The sequence below is a fragment of the Lissotriton helveticus genome, chromosome 2_1 (assembly GCF_964261635.1).
Source record: "Lissotriton helveticus chromosome 2_1, aLisHel1.1, whole genome shotgun sequence".
Taxonomy (NCBI): domain Eukaryota; kingdom Metazoa; phylum Chordata; class Amphibia; order Caudata; family Salamandridae; genus Lissotriton; species Lissotriton helveticus.
Genome location: NC_136059.1, coordinates 2,013,227,961 through 2,013,253,000, shown reverse-complemented (window position 1 = coordinate 2,013,253,000; position 25,040 = coordinate 2,013,227,961). Strand labels below are relative to the sequence as shown.

At 40.7% G+C, this 25,040-nt stretch overlaps 1 protein-coding gene across 2 annotated transcripts in view; it reads right to left on the bottom strand.

The window, feature by feature from the left end:
• TDO2 (tryptophan 2,3-dioxygenase) overlaps positions 1-25,040 on the bottom strand; it is a 186,914-nt gene that overhangs the window by 98,974 nt on the left and 62,900 nt on the right. For both annotated transcript variants that reach the window (XM_078676978.1, XM_078676977.1), the window contains exons 5-7: positions 24,590-24,717; positions 5,133-5,319; positions 224-331 (exon numbers count right to left, since the gene is read on the bottom strand). In XM_078676978.1, coding sequence (XP_078533104.1) covers positions 224-331; positions 5,133-5,319; positions 24,590-24,717 — 423 coding nt within the window. The remainder of the gene's footprint in view (positions 1-223; positions 332-5,132; positions 5,320-24,589; positions 24,718-25,040) is intronic.

Below are 25,040 nucleotides of genomic sequence, written 5' to 3'. Positions count from 1 at the left end.
AGGAGTATAGTATAGGCAAACAGTTGCAGAGGAGGCATGCTGTGTGACCAGTAAGTTACTAGTAAATCTTGGGAATTTAATGTGGATCTAAAATTATATTACTGAGGAGGAACTACCGAGGATTATGAACTTTGGTTGTCATATAATGCAAACTCAACACATACACAATCGTTTTCCATTCCCAATATTTTTAGTTAGTGTGAGCATCGAGAAGGACACTTACCAAGACTGCTTGGAAGTCCGCCTCTATTCCTTTAAATATATTAACTTGAAGTTTTCCCCAAAAATTGAACCCTTTCTCTTCCAGTCCAGGAGTTCTTTCAAGCCACGCCTTAGCAAAAACAAAAAATAATATTAGTGATGGTATATTTCATTTTTGTCTGAATCACTCAGACATACAAATATGTGCACAAGTTATAACTATTTATTTTTCTGCCAAAAAGAGGAAGATTTAAGTACTATTAGACACATTTTTGGGTTTAATAAAGGAGTAAATCACAGTATTTAGATGTGCCCAGCCGGCCTGCATGTGAGGATCCATGTCCTGAAGGCAACCGAATGAAATCCGAAGAATAACAAATGTATCTAACATTTAAAAAAGAATCGGAATTCAGCAAACACGTAAAAACGTATTTTTCGTTGCAAACTTTGTAAGAGGACATGAAGAAAAATAGCATTACAAGTGCTAAAACAACTGGAGAAAGGAGCAGGTAAGTTCTAAGGGAAACCACATTGAGACAAACCGAAAAAACACAAGTGTTTACGGATTGACTGGAGAGGAATAGTAGGTACACCCACCAATTAAAACAAGAAGTATAGCCTTTTAAGTTATGAATTGTTCTTTTGGCTTTTTTTTTTTGCAGAGTTTTATATAGCGCGAACTAGAACCGAACCGAATCAGTTATCAGAGCGCTTTACATGGCACCAGTTACGTTACATGAGGACACACTTTCATTTTTAGGCACGGGGAGATTAAGGCCCACATGCATCAAGCATTTTTGTAGTCGCAAACGGTGCGATTCCTTAAAATCGGCCGTTTGCGAATGCAAAAGTGTTTGTTGGGATGCATCATGCCATTTTAGAAGTCGCATCTTTTTTACGATTTCTAAAATTGCGTTAGCATTTAAGAAATCGCAATTGTGCGATTTCTTAAATGCTATGCATCATTACAGAAAAATATGCGTTTTTTAAAATTGGAAGTGCAAATTACCACGAAGTTCAACTTCGTGGTAAATTGCGAAATTGATAAAAAATGCACAAAAATGCATTTTTTAAACTGTAAAGTTACACACACACATGTCCTTAGGACATGTGTGTATGTAACTATGTAACTTATGCTGAAAAGTACATTTCATGGGTGCAGGGGGGGGTCATTTTGACCCCCCTCTCCACCCTTGAAATGCATTGATGAATTGCAATTGTACATTGCGAATTCGCAATTCCCATTCATTCCTATGGGCATTTTGGCCCATAGGAATGAATGGGAATTGTGAATTCGCAATTTAAAATTCGCATTTTTTATGCATTTCGGTAAAAATAGCGATTTTTACCGATTTGCAAAAAAAATAAGAAAAAATTCATGCATAGGCTTTTGCGAATTCTAAATTTCGAATCGTTATTTTTCGCAATTTAGAACTCGCAAAAGCCGATATTGATGCATGTGGGCCTTTGTGATATGCCCAGAATCACAGGTGGTTTTTGGCGTCGTTACCGAGACTCGAACCCAGATCCCCAGGTCCGAGGTCGAGCGCCTTAGCCGTTAGGCCAACCCCTATCCAATGACCGATTCGTGCAAGTGCAAGTGAAACAGACCTATGGTGGGTTTTTGAACTCTAGTCTGATGTTATGTTCTTGCTCAAATACAGATCTTCTCTACGTTTCTTTTTGCAGTTTGATGCATATAAATCAGTTTAACCGACCATGCTGAAACAGTGGCCATTTTAAGGATGTTTCCTCAGATTCAAGCCTCTTTTAGGGAAGACTGCAAGCCAGCTATTGATTATCATTCAGAGGCAGGTGCACGTCTGTTTGCTGGATTGTAAACTTTCTGCCAAGATTGCGTTGCTCTTCACAGGGCCTACTCAGCACCCTCAAATGAACAAGTTTGGCCAAAATCCAAATGTCCCATTGTTTCAAGGTTTTTAGAGTTCTCGCTGTGAAAAAGGGCAGGTCCCTAATGGATAGTGGAGGTTTTAAAATATAATTTAAGGCATGTCAGGCAAATAATGCCCCAACAAATAAAAAATAAAGATTCTTACTTACATATTCTCCACCACCAGAACGGCCAAGCCTTGTAGGTCACTCTACCCCAGCTTTTTTTTTTACAGCAAGTGGGGTGTATTCCGTTCTTCCACTGCCGATACTAATCTTCCTCTTCCCTCAGCTACTCGTCCAACAACCCTCTCTCCACTTTACACAAAAGCAGTTGCTCCCATTTACCATCTGTTTTAAGCAGGTGGTAAATGGGAGTGTTAAACCCTAGGGAGTTGGGAATTCCATGCAGTTTTATACTTGCTAAATATGGGTCTGCACAGTTATTCTTCTTTCTGTGGTGTTTAAGTCATAATAGGAGCAAATATATGTGAAGATACCAGCAGTAACTCTGGCCAACTAGAATCTCTGCATATTTACTTCTAACTCTTAAACTGGGGCATATATATTAGTGTGTGGACTTTAGGGAACACCCTCTACACCAAGATCAACAAACAACTCACAAGGAGGCTGCAGACCATTCAGAACTCAGCGGCCAGACTCTCTCTCAGCCCCCATGCCACACACACATCTCACCATACATGAAGGAGCTACACTATCGCCCCGTACAGAAACAAGCACCATTCGAACTCCTCACCCACACTTTCAAAGCACTACATAATTCAGACCCAGTATACATCCGCAATCGCATCTGCTTTCCCAAAACCTCCAGACACCTCACCTCGGCCTGACACCTTTGCATTTGGTTACCCACATCCGGCGGCTAAGCCTTCTCCTACATCACTCTTACACATCCAAGCCTCCCACTCACTTCTTGAATTCCACAAGAAGCTGACGACCTGGCTTTTCAAGTAACCACATAAGGCCCTAAATTAGGCTAGTTTCGCACCTGCTCAGTGCCAAGATACCCTCCCATGACAGCATGCTTTACAAATCTACTTATAACATAACAGAGTACATTTAAGACTTTAACATCTTGAAAATTAAAAAACAGAACATGGGCAGGTGATTAAATTATCATTGTGGCATTTGTGAGGCTGCACCGACAAATTAATATTTGCAGGTTAGTCAACAATTTGTGAATGAATTACTAGGTAGTGCACCTAGGCCTAGATCTGTAACAGTATTTGGAGTGCAGGTTTAAACAGTGCACATTTGCTTATTTCTGAAGGCACAATGATGACTCACCAGGAAACATCCAGAATGTTACCAAATAGTATAAATAGAGTATGAGTTTGGCACTGCTGATGATGGCAAGCTTAGGTAATGTGACCATTGAGTGACTACAGACATTAATCAATACGATAGAAAGGGGGGTCTGGATGAGAGATGCAGAATACATAGGGCCGGATGTACTAACATTTTGTGGTGAAACCATGTCGCAAAATGCTAGTAGATATTTACAAAGCCATGCAATGGCAATTTGTGCCGCCTTGCGTGGCTTTGTAAAAATAATGTAACGCAGCGCAGCAGCTTGTGCTGTATTGCAGTACATTTAATTCTGGGAGGTGTTCCATAGGTGAAACATGGGCATTTCCATGCATCCACCCAGGGATTTCAGGCAATCTCTGATTCACAAAGGTTTGTAACACCTGGGATTGCGTGCAATCACTACACCTCTCAGAGTTTGGCGGAACCAGGAAAAAAATACTTTTTTCTCCTCGTTATTTCTTCTTTCCATGTGTGCTGCAATCTGCAGCACCCTTAGAAACTGGAAAATGCCTCGAAAGATTGTTTTTGTGTAGGAACCTATTGCTTCCTGCATAAAAAAACAATTCTCCTTGTAATGCAGGCACCTTTGCACTGTGGTGCAAGGGTGCCTGCATTGACGCTAAGCTGCCTGAAGTGCGCCGGCGCGAAGTGAGAGAAGAAGTGCGCCATATCTTAGTAGATATGGTGTATTTCTGATCTTCCCCTTTCACGCAACACAGCACAGCAAGTTGCTTACTTACTATACTGCGTTTCTTGTATGGTCAGTAAATCTGGCCCATAATTTAGAAGAGTGAGTGAATAGTCGCAACACAATAACAGCAAAGGTGGTATGTGAAGTGATTTAAAAGTAAAGTCCACAGGGTAGGATCCTAATTGCTACTTTAGATTCCCATGCCTTAGTTTGCTGAAATGACCGAGGGCCATATTATAAAGGAAGCTGCGGTAGTTTATCGCCGCTTTACCAGCAGGAAACTGCCGATAAAGCGGCGATAATGGGCTTGATAATATGCGATTCGAATTTCAATCAAAGCCCAGGTTAGATGTGTGAACATCTAATCTGGGCTTCGATTGAAATTCGAATCGCATATTATCAAGCCCATTATCGCCGCTTTATCGGCAATTTCCTGCCGGTAAAGCGGCGATAAACTACCGCAGCTTCCTTAATAATATGGGGCCACATGCTTTAAATGAGGTCACTAATATCGATTTACTCCAAAGAGCTGTGTGTTTATGAGAAGTAATTGTGGACAGGCTAACTTTACTAGACCACCAACAGATGCCAATTTAAGTCAAATATCTCAAACACTCCAGGAGTCACCAAAACATGTATTGCTACAAAAAACCGAGAGTGGATAACATTTCTCTTGTAACACATTGTGCGTGTCTCAGAACACTTTAGTCCAGTGCACTGTCCCCTTCTTTTGTAGCACAGTTGTTTGCATCCCTGGCACTGTTCCCTTCTTTTGCATCACTGAGAATGATTTCGAAAATCCGAGTCAAATCGTTAATGAGCATTTAGTACACTTTCTATTAACATTTGATACTGGGAGATGACATTCATATAAATGAGCACAATTTAAAATGAGTTCTCAGTGTCCGAGTTGATTGGACAAATTGATTCAGTATCACGTGTAATATTTTGAAGTGCATATTCTAAGTTACCCACACTGAACTATATGAAATAAACTCTTTTTTTCATTCATAATTACCTCTACTAGCTGCAAAAGAGTTTGCTCCTCCTCAGATTTACGCAACAGCTCGTTTTCTTTCCCTTTGAAATTATCACGGTAGTGGCGTCTATTGTAAGGCACTCTCAGACTCTCTGGCACACCAATCTTATTCTCTAAGAGGCGAAACTGCAGGCTCTGAAATCCTGAGGCAGGTGTCAGGTATTCCCTATGGAGTAAAAAATAAAATAACATTGCATGTAGATGGATTTTACTTTCATTTGACATTTTCGTGTGCCTTAACAGGTGATATTAGAATTCTAAAATTTCTAAAATTGTTGCATAACTAGTGTTCAAAATGGTGGTGGCTATTTATCTGGCCGCTAGATAATAAGTGAATTTTCTTAGCTTTCTACTGGGCCACTGGCTAAATGATAGAGACATGCGCTGTTTGGTGGGCATGCAAACAGCAGGAAAACTTTACTAGTTTCGCTGCTGCTGGATAAGTAGTAGAGATTCTGCACTGTTAGGTGGCAGCCATACAAATAGCAGAATAAAGTCACCATATACCTGCCCGCTGGCAAAACAGTAGAGATTCTTCACTGTTTGGCCAACACTGAGGCTAATAACAAGGACACTTTACCATTCTACCATTTAGTCTAAAGTCAAGCAAACTAAAAATCTTCACTCATTAACCAGCTGCTGGCAAAACAGCAGACATAAACAATTATGCCAGCAGGCATGCAAATAGCAACTAAATATAATTATTTATTTGGCTTCTGGTTAAGTGGTAGATATTCTATAATATTTGACCAGTAGCCTGGCAAGAAGCAAAGAAATATCTGTATTTACCCAGTAGCTGGCTAAATAGAAGCAATGAAGTACTGTATTGCTGATGGTCTTGCAAATAACTTAAATAGAAACTTCATTATTCACCTGGTGGCTGTCTAAATAGTAGACAGGGAGCACAGCTTGACAAGGCGCCATAAAATAGCGAAGGAACTTCATTATTTCCCCGGCTGTTCCCTAAACACCTCACATTTTGTTTAGTTTGCCTTTTGCAAATTTCAACAGGTACGTACACCAGGTAGTGCTGCAAACAAGGACTGAATACATTTGGCATCAATCTAGTAATGAAAGTTAGGGTCCTGATATATTATTTCATTAGCAACAAGTGGTTGCATTTTGTGAATGGAATAGTGTTTTGCAAACCGACCAATGTACTCTGTGGCTGTTCACAAAATACCAATTCATAGGGAGTTGTAGAAAGACCTGCCTAAGTAATATTCATTGGGCAGGTGGCAATTTGTGACCCTGGGTCATTTGCTGTAAAAACAGGGTTACTGGGCCACAACGGACAGCACACTGCCATCTCTATAACTGCATTCCAAAATGGAAAATGTTCTTTTCAAAGCAGCCTGTATTCTCTAAAGAGACCAGCGCTTTTGGAAAACCTTTCAGACCTTAGGCTGCCAACATCATTTCCAAAGGGAAAGTAGTACCAAGGGGACCCCTTCCTCATTTCAAATTAATTACCAGCCGAACCTGAGGGTTATTAGCTGGTTTGCAAGAGCAATTGCAGTCACAAACTATCAATACATTCCTTTACGAATTGGAAAGGGGGAGGAGGAAACTCCTTTCATGAATTCTCCTATTTGCAATTTGGAAACAATTGCAAAAGGCCTTTTGCTAGTTTTTTCCAATTCATTAAAAGTGGTTTTTGTACATAATGATGAGCACTTTTGTAGTCAGAAATACAGTGATTTTGCAACATGGGGCCCTTAGGGCTGAACCTGGTTTAGATGCAGGTGCTAACTTATAGATCTAAAAGGAACTAATTGTTTGAATGTTTCCAAGTTATTTTGACAGATATGGCACAGCATGTCACTCCATTACACCAGTGACCAAGACATAGCAACTTGGGAGACCCTTTATGAAGCTTTCTCGTGCTCCATAAGTGCTCCTACCTGCAGAGGTGACTAGTGATAAAGATTAAATCTTTGCAAGACTAGATAAAGTTATTACTCTACTAAAGCTATGCACTCATTCTTACTCACAAAGTTGTGGAAACTTACCAGGCCCAGATATAGGATTACCAAAAGGCTTCATGTTATAAGAACACCTCTTTTACAGTAGCAAATCAGTGCATTCTTGAATTAATAATTCTGGTTCTGTTCTATTAAACAAATCGGACTATAACACCTGGAAACAATTATTTGTAATGGCAAAACTTAGAACTGAAAATCTTGTATCCCAGTGAGGTAGAGCCATTTAATATTTAGTGTAATTTTATCAAAAGAATTGCATAGGGTCTCTTATTGTCATGGTTTTGGGCTGCGGTTCTAGGGGCACGGGCACATGCTCGCATCCATTGTGTGGCAAGATGCACAGCGTCAGACTCGATATTGGTTGCAATGTTTTCCAAAACGCTAAAGTCATTGCTTCTTATGTGCGTACCTGCGCTTTGTTTCTTTGCAAGTCTTGTTAAGTTAATGTCTTGTGAAATGCAAATTCTTTTTTATTGTATTGTATTTCATTAGGTGCGCATTGGTTCATGTACATATGTATCCTATCTCATGATAACAGTGTTCAGCTTTATTTTCCTGCGCATAGATCGGATGCGCATAGGTTGTGTCAGCGCTGAACATTGCCAAACTTGAATATTGTCAAAATTCAAATAATTTTTGGAACATTTGAACATTCGAACTTTTGAACTTTAAACTGAGAATCTTGAAATACAAGAACTGAACAAAAAATCTTCTCTTTGAGAATTGTATGAGTTGCGCGGCAGGTCCAGACACTTTTTCAAGACTTTACCAAGTGTGAGAAAATTACATAAATATTTCAACTACTCTTCAGTAGGGAAGTACAGGTAATTATAATTCCCAGTAGGTGAATTGAGTATTACTAATTTACATAGTGTTAAACCTTGTTTGATGTGTATTGGATTTTTATTGCAGGTCTCCTTCCCCGCTCTTCCTTCCCCAAAACCCTTCCCCCACCTGGCCACTCTAATACTCTGTGTCTTTACGACAAATCAGAGTTGGAGCTGCCTGGAGGTGGACCCTTCTAATGTCGAGCAAGCCCTGAGGATTCTACGTCTTGGCACTTATGAAGTGACCAACACCATATAATTGAGAGGTTTCATCCTAATCTCATGACAAAAAGGAGACAGTATGGGCCTGATCTGGAGTTTCGAGGACGGAGATAACTATGTCAGGATGGCAGAGGACAATAACTCTACCAACCTGAGGGACCTCCCCCCGTCAAATTTAGAGTTTTCCGCTGGCCCTGTTGGCAACTCTCTACATTGACAGGAACTGCTCTCATGTCGGTTCATGTTGTTTGAAGGACAGTATTGTCAGACATGATGGGCAGCCAACAAAAGTTTAAATATTTTTTAGCTTTTCTAAAACAAACTCCCACTTTAAATAAAATAACTAATGGCCCCACACACTGAGAGTTTTCTCCCAGTGTTACGGGGAAATTTGTTTTCCTGTTCCTTACAGCCAGGTTTTACTCTAAATACAGTAGACAGTATATAGTCCTTCCTTTGATGGCCCCTACTCTGTTGGGCCATCATAGGGAGCATTCCATCAAGGAGCCAAAGCACAGGAATGGGACGAAAAGTAATTGATCTGAATTTCATTGGATTAGGAATTAATGTTCACAGTAAATCAGAGAAAGACGTGTAGCCAGCAAAGACACAGATAGAAATAAACTCACAGAGATTTGTTTTTATTTCCTTCATTACAAATAGTGTAAGAAATAAGACACTCGGTAAACAAATACATTTTATTACCTTGAGTCTTGTGACCTTCAGATCAATCATTTCACAATTCCACTTTAATACTCATTTTCCAGACAGGAGATGTGGATCCAGTCATAGATACCCTCTACGTTCAGTGATAGCTCTGGGCACCTTTGTTAACTGCCTGGCAAGCCCACATTGAATCTTGTCTCGCAATCCTTACAAACTACTACAGGAAGCAAACTTAAAGACATTCACATTAACAATGCCAATAGCTAGGGCATTGCAGAGACCTATTGGATTTGCCAGTGCTTGTTCTCTTCTCTCGTGAGCACAGGTTGGCACTGTGTAATTACATTCTTTACGCTGGACTGAAAAGTCTATTTCCCTGGAGGTTGTATTTGAATTCTTTGTTTATTTACTCATGTTAGAGTGAGTTGATCCTTTGATTGCAGCCTTTGTGCAAGAGTGCAGAGCAGTTTCCACCAAGCACCTTCATCTGTTACTCAGTTTGCTTGTTTTATATCAGCCTCACTCACAGTGGAATAAAACCTTAAATCCTTGAAGTGTTTTTTTCTTTGCTTGGGTGCCTCCTACGTATTTCGTTTGGGTTCTGTGATTTCAGCAAGCCTTGATAAATGTAAGTTATATGTTATTATTATTTTGTTGGTCTCAAACTATATTGAATATTCTTTTGCTTTGTACGCAAAAAGTATTTACATATACAGGTGGGGGTTCTGTTCCCCTGATGAATGTATCTGAAAATCTGAATATATACAAAAACTGATATAAGGAAAAGTTGCTGGAAACTTCAAATTCAGTTTCCTGTAATAAATATATATATATATATATTTGGTGTATATATATTTATCTTTTACCTACTGGTGATAGCCAGTAGGTAGTTATAGTTAGGACCAAAGTTTCCATAAGAAAAGGGGTTTTTGTTTTGCCAATAACTTTGGAGCTGCTTGACGAATCTTCACTAAATGTTCAAATAGCATCCCCTTTTTGGTTCAGCTGCTGTCCTGGAAGTTTAGAGGAGGTCTGTCAAGCGGGGGCCAAGAAAACAACGGGGGTGCCAAAACACATTTTCCGAATGTTATATCTGGGGGGAATTTTCATTTTTTGAACATGACTAAAGCCCGAACTGCTGAACAGAATTACACCACATTTGGCAGAAAGCTCAATGCTGGTCCAAAAAGCATACTTTTTGCAAGTTGCTGTAAATCCATTCAGTAGTTTCAGAGATATTTAAGTTTAAAAAATACAGATATCTGGTAGTCAAAATTCTACTGAAATCCTAGTGGGATATGATTGGCTTCCAACATTCAAGCAATAATGGCAGCCATCTTGGGACTCGGCTTGAAGCTGAGTCCCACAAAAAAGTAAAACAAAGAAAAGGGGCAAGGTAGAAACTCCCTGACCACTATGCCTCTTGGGGCGTGGGGTCCCACAGGGCCCTAAAAAGCAATAAAATGTTTTTTTTTAATTTGACGGGATCCGTGCTTTATTCATTAACCTCCCCCGGATGCGTTAGGTCCAGAGGGCATTTTTTTTTATAATGGAGGGGTGCATCCCCCCTCCTGGGGCTGAATATTGCCCCGTGGACAATCACCTCCCTGGGGATTCTTTAACAATGAATGCTGGAGAGGCTCATATGGCCTCCCCCGGGGACCACCACTTCCCAGGGACTTCATTAAATTTTTTACATGGAGATTCTCTCAGCCCCCCAGCCCCGGGGACCGTCACCTCCCCGGAGGTTAATATGAAAATATTGTGGGGGGCTGCGGGACCCACTGCAGGGCTTAAAGTTTAATGAAATGGGGGACTGCATGGACCCCCCCCCCCAGCCCTAAGGGACAGCCACCTCTCTGGGGCTTTAGCAAATTTGAATGTGGGGGGCAGTATGCTCCCGCTGCCCTGAGACCAACACCTCCCAGAGAAACATGACAAAAAAGGAAGAGAGCTTGGCAGTCCCCCTGCTGGAGCCTTAGATGGCCCTGGGGACCGCTACCCCCAGGGCTGACTCCTGCAAAGTCCTGAGGTGGCTATCCCTGAGATATTGCAGTTTGCTGTGGCTTGGAGGGGCATTATCACTCCTGCCAAGCCATAGCAAACTCTGCTCTGCTTCTCGCCCCTCCCTTTCAATTTAGAAAAAAATGTAAAAGAAAAGACAGTACCAATGCGGATGGGGTCCCCGGTGCTGAAATAGGCCCACAGAGGAGGTCCATGTGGCACCCCTTTCCCCATTCAAAAAAGGCCTGGCCCTGGGGTTGGGGTACCTGGAGCCCAAAACAGGCCATGGAAGGTGGGCCACATGGCCCCTCCTTCCCTAATAATGAAAAAACAGAATTAAACAAAGACCAGCAAGTGTCCAGAAGCACCACCTCGTTTCTGCACCACTCTGCAAACGCACCTCCTGGCTCACTACTGGTTGGGGAATGAATTTCACTTTACAACTGGTGACCTCTGGACTAAAGTGGACTTCTTCCCCCAACTAGTAGTGCATCAGTGCGTTTGCAGAGTGATAGAGAAAGGGAGCATGGCCTCTGCGGACCTCTCCGCAGTCATGCTGTGTGAGACTTACTGGAGGTAACAGGAGGAGTTTTTGGCCCCCAAGGACGTCCTTGGGGGCCAACTACCCCTCCTGTTACCTTCAGTAAGTCCCACACTTTGGGGTTGCTGAGAGGTCATCATGGCCCTACCCCCTTTCTCCACCACTCTGTAAACACACCTCCTGGCACACTACTAGTTGGGGGATGAATTCCCCTTGGCTGCCGAGGGTCCTTGGGGGCAAACAACCCCTCCTATTACCTGCAGTAAGTCCTACACAGCAGGATTTCTAAGAGGTCTTCAGAGGCCATGCCCCCTCTCTCCACCACTCTGCAAACGCGCCTCCAGGCTCACTACTGGTTGGGGAAAGAAGTTCTCTTGGATCCTGAGGGACCTTAGGGGCCTCCTGTTACTTCATGTAAGTCCTACATATTGGGATTACTCAGAGCTGGTTGGAGGCTTTGCCCTCTTTCTCCACAACTCTGCAAACATCATTACTACTATAAAAAAAACATAGAAAATCACTGAAAAAAGCAACGTTTACAGGGACTTCATAGTTAGCCTCAGGTTTCACTCTTACAAAAACGGTCAAATTCAGCAGTTATAGTTAGCTGGGCTAACTATAACTAGATCCCCCGCAATGTACTGCTTATGACCTCACATATTACATAACTCGTGACATGGCCAGTGACATCACTGATGACATTACTGATGCATCTCAAATGACATCACTTGACAGCGAGAACAAAGACTTGCAGAGGCTCACGGAGGCATCGCACAGCAGCAGACTGCCGCCATAGAATCGAACTTTGGATCCAAGAAGCCCGAGGACCGCCAACAAGTCCATTGATGAGAAAAAAAGCTCCAAGAAAAAAACTAATTCCGAAGGTAAACTTTTGACCAAAACCTGTGGTCCATCGCGGTCAGCCTAAAAGTTTGACTTTGTCCTGGTCCAACACTACCAGATTGCGGAGAGTGACTCTTTAAGATGTTTGGCACTAGAATGCACATCTTTTTATCTAATCTTTAAAAATGCATATCTCCAGATAAACATATTCTCTATTTTGAAAAAAATGGTATTGGATTTTTATTGTGTTATATCTTTAACCTTATTCACTGTTTTGGTGGTAATAAATGGTTTATACATACCTGTCTCCTAAGTTAACCCTGACTCCTTGTTTGCTAAGCTACCAAGGGTGGAGCAAGGATTAATTTACTGAGTCTTGACTGGACCGATTAGTTACTGTGGTATGATTACTAGCTGAGGGTGAATACATCCACTTACTAATAGCCCACTTTCCTACAGCTCTGCAAACCAGGATTTAAGGTACCTTGTTCAGCTGGCCTAACTGGGTCACTGTATCTGTCACAAGCTCCATTCTGATTGGGCTGTACTTGTGATTTTGTCCCAGCCTGGAATGACCAGATAAGCACAGTTGGTGCTTTACTCTTCTAGGCCCTATTTTAACTTAAACATTTGAAATTACATATCTCCGGTTATTCCAAGTGGATTTTTGTTATTTGGTTTCAAATAATGTATTAAATGTTACTCTTTTTCTCTAAATTGGTGTAGGTTTATTCCTCAGTTGTATTTTCACCTTAATACTGTTTGAAGTGCTGCATAAATACTTTACACATTGCCTCTAAGTTAAGACTGAGTGCTTTTGTGCCAAGCTAACAGAGAATTGAGCACAGGTTTTTCACCCTGAAAAAGATTGTGGTTGCTGCTTAAGTAGTGTTTCACCCTCCTAAACCAGTAACCCAATTTCCAACAAGCATGGATTTCTTAGTGTTTGTGGTGGATGCAGAACAAGGAATACTAACACTCCTGGGGGCAAAACTGACCTTTATCAGGAAAGAGTAAGGGGTTTACTAAAGTATCCTCTTGTATCTCTCCGATACCAGGCAAGAGTTGAAGGTCTCCTGGGATCATCAGTACAAGCTGTATTTCCAGGCCCACTGTGTTATAATGCATTATAGAGATTGGTCAGTCAGTCACAATCACTTAACTCAGTTAATTTAAAACCATAAAAGTCAGGTACGCACATATTTCTTTTAAAACATTATCTTATGTGCCAAAACATCAAAATAAAATAATTTACTATATTTACAGTGTAAAAATGTAAAAATCAAGTATGTACCACATCATAAAAAACTTGTTTTCCTTTCCCTAACCGCAGCAACTAAAAAACTGGCAATATTAAAATATTCGCATGGGTTATTCAGCATCTGTAAGTGTATTAATGCAGGTCTTACCTGCATAAATGTCAAAGAAAAATTCTCTCAGAGGACTCAACTCATTCCCCTCTTTCATGCATCAATTCCTTCATGGTCATACACCCCTCTACACCAGTCTTTAACAGGACCAACAAGGCAATTCTTAATAATCAAGTTTTAATATCCCACCATACTGGATAACATCAAATACAACCAATTTATACGGTAGTGATAAAATTATTAGACAACACATAAGACATACAGAGTCGTCATTAAAAAGTGTTAATATGAAGGAATCAGTTGGAGTAATTGCATTTTTTCAACTTGCAACACCTAGTTCCTCAAATTTCACAAAAATAGACGTTGCCGCATTTTGGCAGTTAAAACAGGATAAAGCCACCTTATTCAGGGCAACATAAATATATATTGCTACTAACGAAAGACACAAAGTATTTGCCTATTATTTTCTAAGGTGAGGCACATTCAAGTCTGTTCTAAGAAAAGTAGCCTTCAATTCTGAATAAAACTATGTTCACTACAAATCCATTATGTGTCCAACCCAACTAGATGTAGAATAAACCACTGATGGGGTGTGCTCTGCTACTCATTCAGAGCTTCTTCAGTGAAACACAAAGGAAGTGTAAGATCTCACCTGATGTTTCTGCAGGAGCGATATGCAAGGCACGAAGCAAGGTCCCAACTTCCTTCACCCACTAAGAATGCCCAACAATGTCAAAGCAAGAATTGGTAAGATGGGGAAGAGGGGATAAGGGGAAGAGAAAAAACACATGTCCTACGACGTTCTCATTGAAGAAGGTAAGGTTCAGTATATTACTCTGTGTTCCCTCTTAATTCCCCTCTTCCGCATATAAGTGAGTACTGAATAAACAGGCGTAGTGTACAATCTAAAAGCATGGTATAGCAGAGAGTCTAGGAAAGCCCAATATTCATGTATCTGCTAGAGAAAAATAGGAGGCAATCACAACTTGAATTTGTGTTCCTCTTCAGTCAAAACAACAAAAATTAAAACGCACATACATGTGCAGGGCTAAATACTAAACATCTCCTTATGCCTCAGGAGAAAATAAATCATCTGTTGTATATTTTACAGCTTCAACAGCAATGCACAAAATGAGAATGGAATCTCCAATGCGTTGGGGACAATTATCAGATAAGTATCACAGAATTGAATTAGCTAACGCAAAGCGTGTTACCGCTTCAGAAGCAGACATTGATACTGTAAATGTTCTTTGTATCTATCTTGTTTTGATTTACAGAGTTTTAAGGAACAGGAGTCATGATTACAGTCACCAAGGAGACCGAGACCAGGAATCAGGAACAAGGACTGCCCAATGAGAACGCTGACCCCGACGCTTCGTGACCCGCAAAAGAAAGCCAAGTGAAATTAGGGCAGAAGAAACGCGTGTATCAACTAGAACGTGAAGCGCTCATCCTCTCCTGCAGACCAGCGTTATGCCCGCCAACAGAATCTTCTGGGAACGGAGCAAGCCTGACAGTACACCCCCACAAAAAAATCCCCAACAGGTTTGGGGTTCCAAGGTAACACCTATGAAAAATACGCAACTGAGGAGCATAAACATGCCCAGCAGGCTCCCGTGTAGGATCTTCAGGACCATTACCCTTCCAATGGACCAAATACTGCAATCTGCATCTCACTCGCCTAGAGTCCACAATAGCCCCTACTTCCTGTTCGGATTCATCATTCACCACCATGGGGAGGCCGGACTGGTAACCGCATCTAAGTAACCACAGGCTTCAACAAAGAAATATGAAAAACTGGGTGTATCTTCAGAGCAGAAGGGCGTTCCAATTTCATGGCCACTGGATTGATCATATTAATGATTTTATAAGAGCCAATAAAGTGAGGCTTGAATTTACGGGTTCCCTTCACAGAAATATTCTGTGTGGAAAGCCAAACCATGTCCATAATTTTATGATCAGGACTGGAGTGATGATGGAGATCTGTATTCCCCTTGTACACCACCTTAGCCTTGTCCAAATTAACCTATGCTGTTTTCTCTGTATCATGTAAATGATCAAAAAACTCCAGAGCAGCAGGAGTAGGTGTAAAAACAGGAGGAGGTAAAAAACAAGAAGTGAGGATGGAATCCATAACTACAGTAGAAAGACCAATGGAAGAGTGCATGCCATTGGTGAAAGCAAATGCAGCTGCCTATAAAAAAGTGTCCCAATCTATGGAGGAGTGCAGTAATTGACACCATAAGTACTGCTCAAGACATTGGTTCACTCTCTCAGTTTGACCATCAGTTTGAGGTTGATGGCCAGACAATAGATGAATATCTATTCGTAACAGACTGCCCACCCCCTTCCAAAATATTGATTTACACTCGGGGCAACAATCTGAAACCATCACATAAGGAAGTCCATGCAACCACACTATATGTTGTACAAAAACAGCGACCAACTCTTTAAATGTAGGAATTTCTTTCATAGGAATAAAGTGGGACATTTTAGTCAGCATATCCACCCAATTAATGTGACTGTAAAACCTTGTGCTGTCCTTAGTAGTTCCACAATGAAATCCATGGAAATAGAATGCCATGGGCTAGGGGGAGTAGGCATAGGAGTCAATAAGCCAGGTGAGAACTTTTGCTTTGAGCATGTATGTGACATACATTTCTGAATATACTGTTTGGTGTTATTTGCCATATTCGACCATCAAAAATACTGTTGCAATAACTCTAGAGACTTTTTGTATCCCAGATGTCCAGTGGGTATGGCACCATTCCAATGCCTGTTGTTGTAAAGTCAAAGTGGGCGATAACTAAGCCTCCCTGAATGTAAAGGAGGTTTTGCAATCTTATACCCTTGTATTTCTGTTCAAGTTTCTTGACTTCCTTGGAATTCTGTGCTTGTATCACCTCATTAGTGAATTTCTCTTGGGAACATACAGCCCCTAAAATACATTCTCTGGCTATACTAGGCGGATGGTCACAAGGTGTTTCCACAAACTCATATCCTAACCGTGAAATGGCATCAGCTTTTCCGTATTTTCTGCCTGCTTGAATTTCTATCACAAAATCAAAGTCACTGAAATATTGAGTCCTGCACATTTGTTTCACAGAGCACGAGCTGATTTTAAACATTGCAGGTTCATATGATCCATAAGAACAGTGACAGTGTGTAATGCTTCCAACAAATGCTGGTGCTATTCTTGAAATGCTCTTTTTATTGCAAGAAGTTCTCTATCTCCAACAGAATAGTCTTGTTTTGTGGAATTCAGTTTTTGTGAATAAAAAGCACCAGGATGTAAACAGCCCAATGTTTTATCTCTTTGGGATAATATTCCCCCAATAGCCATCTGTGATGCATCAGCCTCAACAATGAAGGATTAAGATGGGTCTGGATTTTTCAGTATGGAGGCACTGACAACAACATCTTTCAATTTCTGGAATGCTTCCTAGGACGCAGCGGTCCAAAGGAATTTAACACCCTTTTTTTTAGAAGTTTAGTGATTGGAGCTGCCAGAGCTGAGAAATTAGCAATGAAAGACCTATAGAGGTTGTCAAAGCCTAAAAAACCTTGTATTTATTTTAAAGATTGAGGGAATGACTGCCAACGTGTTATAGTTGATACTTTTTGATGGTCCATGTTCACCCCATTAGGGGATAATACAAACCCCAAAAAGGGACCATTGATGTGTTGAATTCACACGTATTTAATTTCACCTACAGTTTGTTTTCTCTTAAACTCTCAAGAACAGCCCTGACATGTTCTATAGGTTCTACCACAGAAGAGGAGTAGACCTGAATTTTATCTATATTCGCAACGGCACTTACATCCAGCCTTTCTCTCAGGACCTCATTTATAAGGAATTTAAAGGCAGCAGGGGGCATTAAAAAGGTCAAAGGGCATAACTAGGTATTCATAAAACTCAACTTTAGTACAAAATGCGGTCTTCCATTCATCACCTTCCTGAACCCTCACCAAACCATATGCCCCTCTTACATCGAGTTTAGTGAAAATCTTGGCATTCTTGACCTGACCAAGCAGAGACTCAATCAATGGTAAAGGATATTTTTTATGGTGATGTTATTGAGAGATCTATAATCTATGCAACAACTTAGACTTCCTACCCATTTTGTAATAAAAAAAAGAGTAGAAGAAGTGGGTGAATGAGAAGGTCAGATAAACCTAATGCGTAACATCTCGTCCAAGTATTCTCTTAGACAAAGGTTTTCTTATTCAGTTAAGGCATAGATTTTACTGCAGGGTATTTGCGCTCCAGTAATCATATCAATCAGACAGTCATATGGTCTATGGGGTAGATGCCTTTTTTTGATCAAATACACCCGCTACTTCATGAAAGCAACAGGGCAATTCAGGTACAATGGTTTCCGTGATCACCACTATTTCCGATTGGTTATAAGTTTCATATGTAAAATGGTTATTACAGAAGTCCGAATGAAGGGACAAATTATGACTCCTCCAATCTATGTTAGGATTGTGTTGGACTAACCAAGGAATCCCCAAGATGGCTGGAACTGGGGTGATTGAACAAGATCAAAATGTACAGTTTCCTTGTGTTTGCCATGTATGAGCAGGATCAAATCACCAGTAGCATGTGTTATGGGACCAGATTTTATGTTGCTGCTGTCAATGGTTTGAACCTCACTGATAATGGCCTTGGTCACAAAAGGAATTTTCATTTGGTTGGCCCATTGTATGTCCATGGCGTTCCCTTTAGCATCAGAATCTATCATAATCTGGACTTCAATAGACTGCTCTTCCCACTTAAGGTGAGTTAATAACAAAAAGATGATGGAGAGAAGGCAAGGAACTGTTCTGAGCTGCAAGTTGTGACAGGATTAATCCTGAGCTACGCAAAGTCACTATGCCTCTTTTGCTCTTCCCCTGATACTACCTATTTGTATAGGCTCTGGTTCTTCTGATCGTTTTTCAGGATCTGCACTTTTTTTCTTTGTATATCACTATCTTTCTTTTGATGTCTTTCATTTAATCGATGGTCTAATTGCACAAGGTCAATAAGTGCACTGCACGACTATAGCGGATCCACTACTTGAGCCAACAGGTCTTTTAATTCATCTATAAGTCTTTTGTGAAAGAGGGCACTATGCTTCGCATCAGGCCACCCTGCTTCTGCCACTCGTCATTTGAAACTAGATGTATAGGTCATTAGATCCTATAGTCATCAAAGACGTCAACTCATCTTGCAACAGCATCTGAATTTTGTTTGTTGCAAGTCTTTCCCTGCCACGCATCCTCATCGGTGCCAGCGCATCTTCACCTTTGCAAGGGTCAGAACTGGTGCATCCTCGTCGAAGCTGGGAACGGAGCTGGTACGTTGCTATCAGAACCGCTTACAGAAATTCTCCAAGAATCACAGATATCCTATCACATGTATGCAGACGACACGCAAATATACTTAAAGATCTCTTCCCTAAAAGACATGGAACTAGTGACCAAGGCTCTAAAAATGGCTCTACAATGGTTAACTACCAACCAACTGAAGCTTAACGCTAACAAAACGGAGTTCCTACTAATCTCACCAGCAAGGAGCCATACGGAAATAAAGGAATGGACGAAAGTGGTGACTGCGCTAAACTGCACCCCAACACTAATCAAGTCAGCGAAATCGCTAGGAATCACACTGGACGAGAATCTGGACATGAAAGCCCACATCAACTCAATGGCTAAAAATGCCCGATTCCACCTGAATTACTTAAGAAAACTGAAACCATTCATCTCAGAGGCGGATCTCAAATTGGCAATCCAATCCTTAGTTATCTCGAGGATTGAATATGGCTGCACCACCTTAGCTGGATTACCAAAAATGTCCACAGCGCCATTGAAAGCATGCCTAAACGCTGCGGCAAGAATTATCACCGGATCTAGGAAATACGATCATATATCGCCACACTTGAAAGCTTTAAGCTGGCTACCCTATGAAGCAAGAATCCAAATGAAGATAGCATGTATCACCCATAAAGCGCTACACCACAACACCCCAAGATACCTAGCGAAGAAAATCCAGCTATCGGGAGGTAATCAACCAGCGAGGAGTACTGAGGAATTGCTACTACGGCCAGCCTTTTTCCACAAGAAAAAAACCGATGACAGAGCGTTCTCAGGAGCTGCCCCCAGAATATGGAACTCACTCCCTCCTAACATCAGGAAGATCCAAAATGTGGCATCATTTAAGCGAGAAGTGAAGAGCTTTCTGATGAAGAAATACACTACCTAGAATAGAACATTCACGAACTGATAATGACCTAACTATCATACTTGCTTACACATTTTACTTATGATAGAAGTATACCCACCATTGACTATCAACGCTAACTGCACACGTGATATTGTATATTTATCATCTACCTCATATTTGTTGTCCGTATAACTGTCTGATATATATGTCTTTCTCCTACGCCTTCTATGTTAAGCGCTCTGATACCTACGGGTCTTGTTCGCGCTATACACAACTTTTTAATAAATAAATAAATAAATAAATAAATAATAAATAAGTGCATCACCTTCAGAATCAATGCATTGCTTGCTGTGGGAGCAGTAGCCAAGCATCACCTTCGGAACCAACGCCTCGCAGTCGGAACCGATGCATCGCCATCATTGAGTGAAGAATTTCGATACATCTCACCCACTGCGTGGTTCGACACCTACGCATCACTTTGATTGCACCTTGCATCTTCTGTGGCTTTGACACAAGCCCGGAATGAGGTGCTGTTGTTCAGCAGGCCTAAATGTGTCCCTGTATCGAGCCCACGCTCCATCATAGTCAGCATGAACATTTAACTTTGCCCCGGTCTGGCGCTACCAGACATTCCGTTAAAGTGCTTATTACTTTTTAAATGCTATTTTACATTTTTTCTTTGAAAATTCATATCTCAACTTCTTCTTGTTGGATTTTGTTGTTTTGATCCTATTTCAGTTATAAAATAAAATAATCTATTTTTCTAACCTGGTGTGAAGTCTTTTATGGTGTTTTCACTGTGTTACTGTTTGAAGTATTGCATAAGTATTTTACATAGTGCCTCGTATGTTTATCCTGAATCCTCTGTGCCAAGCTACCATAGGGTGAGCATAGTATAATTTAGGGTGTGTTGTGATTTACCCTGGATTGTGGTTCCTGCTTGGACAGGGTGCATATCTCTACCGACCAGAAACCCAATTTCTAACACCCGCCTCAATGATTCGTATTTGTTTGCTAGTTCCCTCAACAAATCAGTCTTCAATCTTGCCATCCAAGGAGTGATATGCGATGATCCTACCTGGATTACGATGGAACTCCTCAGGTTAATCTGAATCCTGAATGGGACTAAGCAATCTGGCTTGGAATCAAACTACCACTACTGTTTTTTCTCATCAGACTTATGCACACTCTTTCAAGTTTCCTTTTTGTCGCATCAAGAAAAGAGGAGGTGTGTAAAGCAGTTGGTCCTTTTACAGTTTCAGTTGAATTAGTGTTTTCTTTTAATTTCCTGTTATAAAGAAATGCATTATGGGTAATGTAGGTTCTTTCTAAATGTGCTGTCAATAATGCAGTAAGTTAAGAGCTCTGCATCACCTCACCTCTGGTCCCCAATGAATTCAAGATTCTCCTCCACATCCTTATAGGCGAATCTACAATATTCTGACATGCTAGAATTCACAAACATTTCGAAGAGTAAGTCTGGAAAATTGTACCAGGGGTAGGTTTTCAGGCATAATCTTGGGAAAGTCATGGACTTCCCCAGCATGATCTTTTTCTTCCTGTACAGTTTTCCATTGCAATGAACTCTGCACGGGGCTATATAATCCACTGTGTTAATGCACAGTGCCTTTTCTACAGAGGTAACATATTTTTTCCCCATGGAGAAACCCCTTCCCCTACCTCATCTTCAAACTCCCTTGGAAAGAGTAAAAACCGTTCAAATCTCCCGGTAGAAAGATGGTTGAAAGGAGTTTCTGAATGAGCGCAGTCATACATGTTTGTGAGCTTTCAAAAAAGTTTGAAGTTAACCACGTCTTGGAATGCGCGTTTTTCCACCCTATGGTTGGGGTACAGAGAATTCTGCAATCATGGAAAAGAACTCCACATTCCTAAATGAGCTTACACCTGCCAGAAATCCCTGTCATTTCGGGCTGATATAAAAAATGTAATTTTCTCACAAACATATGTTTATGAGAAACTGTATGTATATACACCAGAGGTCTTCAAACTGGGGGGGGTCTGCCTCCCTGGGGAGTGTAGAGTCACTGAAGGGGTACCCGAGTCTATGCCTCAAATGGCATTTGAGTATAACAACAGTGAAATGTACACACAGGTTTCAATTATGTATTTTGTATCCAATTGTTGTCATTGTGGATTTTAGGGCATTTTTGGGGCTTGTTCTGCATTTGGCTCGATCTTGAAGGCTTATTGCAGAAAAATCAATGGAAACTTAGTAAGTAAGGGAAGGTGGACAGTGAGACTGAAACCTGCTTCAAAATCCCTTTCCAATCCTTTTGTAACTGTCTGTAGACTATCGCGTCTAATTCTCAGAACTTACACATACACTGTGACTTTTGTGGGATTTTTCCACAGTGTTGAAGTACTGACAGCTACCGTCTGCATGGATTGAGAAATAGGGTGGCCGCTATATATGGTGCTTGAAGGGGAATTATTCTTTGAAGTGGAGTAGAGGTGGGATTTTACTAGTGTATCTGGAGAGTGCTTTTCAACCGTCAGGTTGAAAACCAAATATGTGCATGATAACTGGTCAATTGCATAGTAAGGGCACCAGAGGCTCTTAGGCAGGCAAGGAAAATAATCCCCTCACCACTCTGCCTGCTGTGTTTGTAAAACAAGAAAAACTGAAATAATCAGAGTTAATTGGCCCCTGAGGCCTCTGTGATTAGGTGTCACTGAACCTGCTGCATCTGATTTTATACCACTGTAACTGCTCCAAAGATTTTTCTTTGTATTCTGGGTTTGCAGTCTCATTTGGTTCACTATAAAACCAGGAATGCAAGTCTGAGAATGCAGATCGAAAACCTGGACTGGAGCCAGCCAGTTTTGCATGTACCTGGGAAACTTATCATTTATGGTTTGAAAAGGGAGCACTCGCTATAGCTTTAAAGGAGAGGCCTGGATAAGACTTTGCATCGATAGGTTGTTGGAAATTTCAATAGGGCATGTAGATTAAGCTTTCAGGACTGGATGGGTATCTTTAAAGGGTACAGTCTTGTAAAGAGGGGAACTGAACTAGTTTTTCAACAATAGGAGATGAACTGGTTTTTCTAAATGGGATGGATGGGGATTTCCCAAAATAAGTCAATTACTGCACCGCAAAATAGAATATTGAGCAGTAAATGAAAAGAAAACAATTACAATTGCATTACGCACTGAGGGAAGGTCTTAAAAAACAAGGCCGGACTGGCCGTACCAAGCGTTAGGCATTTCCCCAGGAGGCTGGAAAGGTGGGGGACGTTTTTGTAGCAGTGCAGCAGTTTTGAAAGTACCCCTGCAGCGTTCCTTGTATATTCATTAGTTTTCAGGCAACAATAAAAGTGTCAAGATAACTCTGGTGATTAATGTACCTTCTGGTGAGAGAGCAGAGATTTGTCTAGTTTCAGTTTTGATTCGTCTAAGGTAGCGCAGAGGATGAATATGTCTGCTGCAAAGGACATGTACTATGCACATCACAGACCATTATTTCATGCGCATAGCTTAGTGGGTTACTGCATTCGTCACAGAAACTCTTTTGGTACTGTGCAGTTCATAAGTTACAATCAGAATCTAGCACAGTGAGCTAAGACGTGTCGTCAAAGAGCTACATGCAAACTACCTTCTACAGGTTAGAAAGTTATTTATTTTTTCAAGGTATTTATTATCCTAATGTTGCTAAAAAAGAGTTTGTTGGGTAGAAATACATTCTTATTAGTAAAGTCAACACTAACCACTGCGGCATGCTCTGAAAACTGGGTGTTGCTTCTCCTCACCAAGCACTCTTTAAAAATGCCTACCACTATGGACGACCTTTATCCTGCACCTTGAATTTCCCTTTGTAAAATGTTATATACACTGATTTATACACATACTATTACTTTTCTCTGTATTTGTGATGTAAAGTGCTCTGACATCGTACACTGGTATGAGAGGTACTATAAAACAAATAAAATACATGTGATAGAGGTGCTATGGTGAGGTGAGAGACATTGTTGGAGGGTGATAGTGAGGGAATCATTTAAGAGTCCCAACAATGATTGTGTCCTGGTGCACTGTAAGTTCATCATTTACTATGCTTTGAAAGTTAATGTAAATGAACATATATTGAAAAATGTCTTGTAGAATGTTCCATTTTGCCCAGATTTTCTTAAGGGCACCCCCCACCAACCCTCCCTTTAGCACACAGGCTCACTTGCTGCACTCACTATTCAGAATGCAGGGCTGGTCTGACAAAATGTGCCAGGGCTGCTTCGACAAAATTTGCCAGGGCTGTTTCGGGTTCCTAATTCGGCTCTGCAAAAAACAACTTAGCAAATAACTAGTTGTATTTAAAAACATCTTTTTAATTACTCCCAGAGCATTTTATTGCTACAAAATAATTGACAAATTATCCAAGATAACCACTTTAGGGAATATAATAAAATGCTTTTGCACTAGACTCGTTATCAAAGTAAGTACGACTGATGTTATGAAGCTTTTGTTCTTATTATGGTAGCATAACATCTCTTCCTATATGATTTACACTCAGCTTGGTTTAGCATAGAGCAACTAAAAGACTTCTATGTAGATAAGATACTTTAACTAAATGATACTATCAAGATGTACATCATTTGTCTTCATGAATAATATTCGTAGTAAATGTCAGCTGCATGGTTCCTTTAAAGCAAAGTACTGTAAACTATGGAATAATATATTGACAGTGCAATCAATGGGCACTGTTTATTATAAGCAAGGCACTCATGTGTTATGCAAAAACTATTCAAAGGTACATACCTGAAATCGAAGAAGTCTAAGGCTGTCATTGTTTCCAGAACTGTAAACTGCTCCACCAGAAGTTTCAAGATTATTGAGATGCGATGCATTCTAGAAACAACCTTCAGCATGTTCCTCTCATCTCTCATCTTTTTAGAGAAAAAATAATACTGTGAGACAAGTTATCAAAATGGCAATGTGGCATGCAAGCAGTGATTTAAAGCTGCAAACTGACATGTGTTCAATGTGCTTATGGTTTACCCACAAGTTTAAATGAAGCAAATCTCCAGTACCTTCTCCTCACATCCCCATTCCGATCCTTACATGTCAATCTGTTGAAACAGACAAACCACTGATACTGACACAAACTCCTCTCTGTCCAATTGTGTTTACTTAGGACCACAGTTTCCCATTAATATCCTGGAATGGGACTTTCTGCTTATTCCTTTGTCACCTTTTGAGATTTCACCTT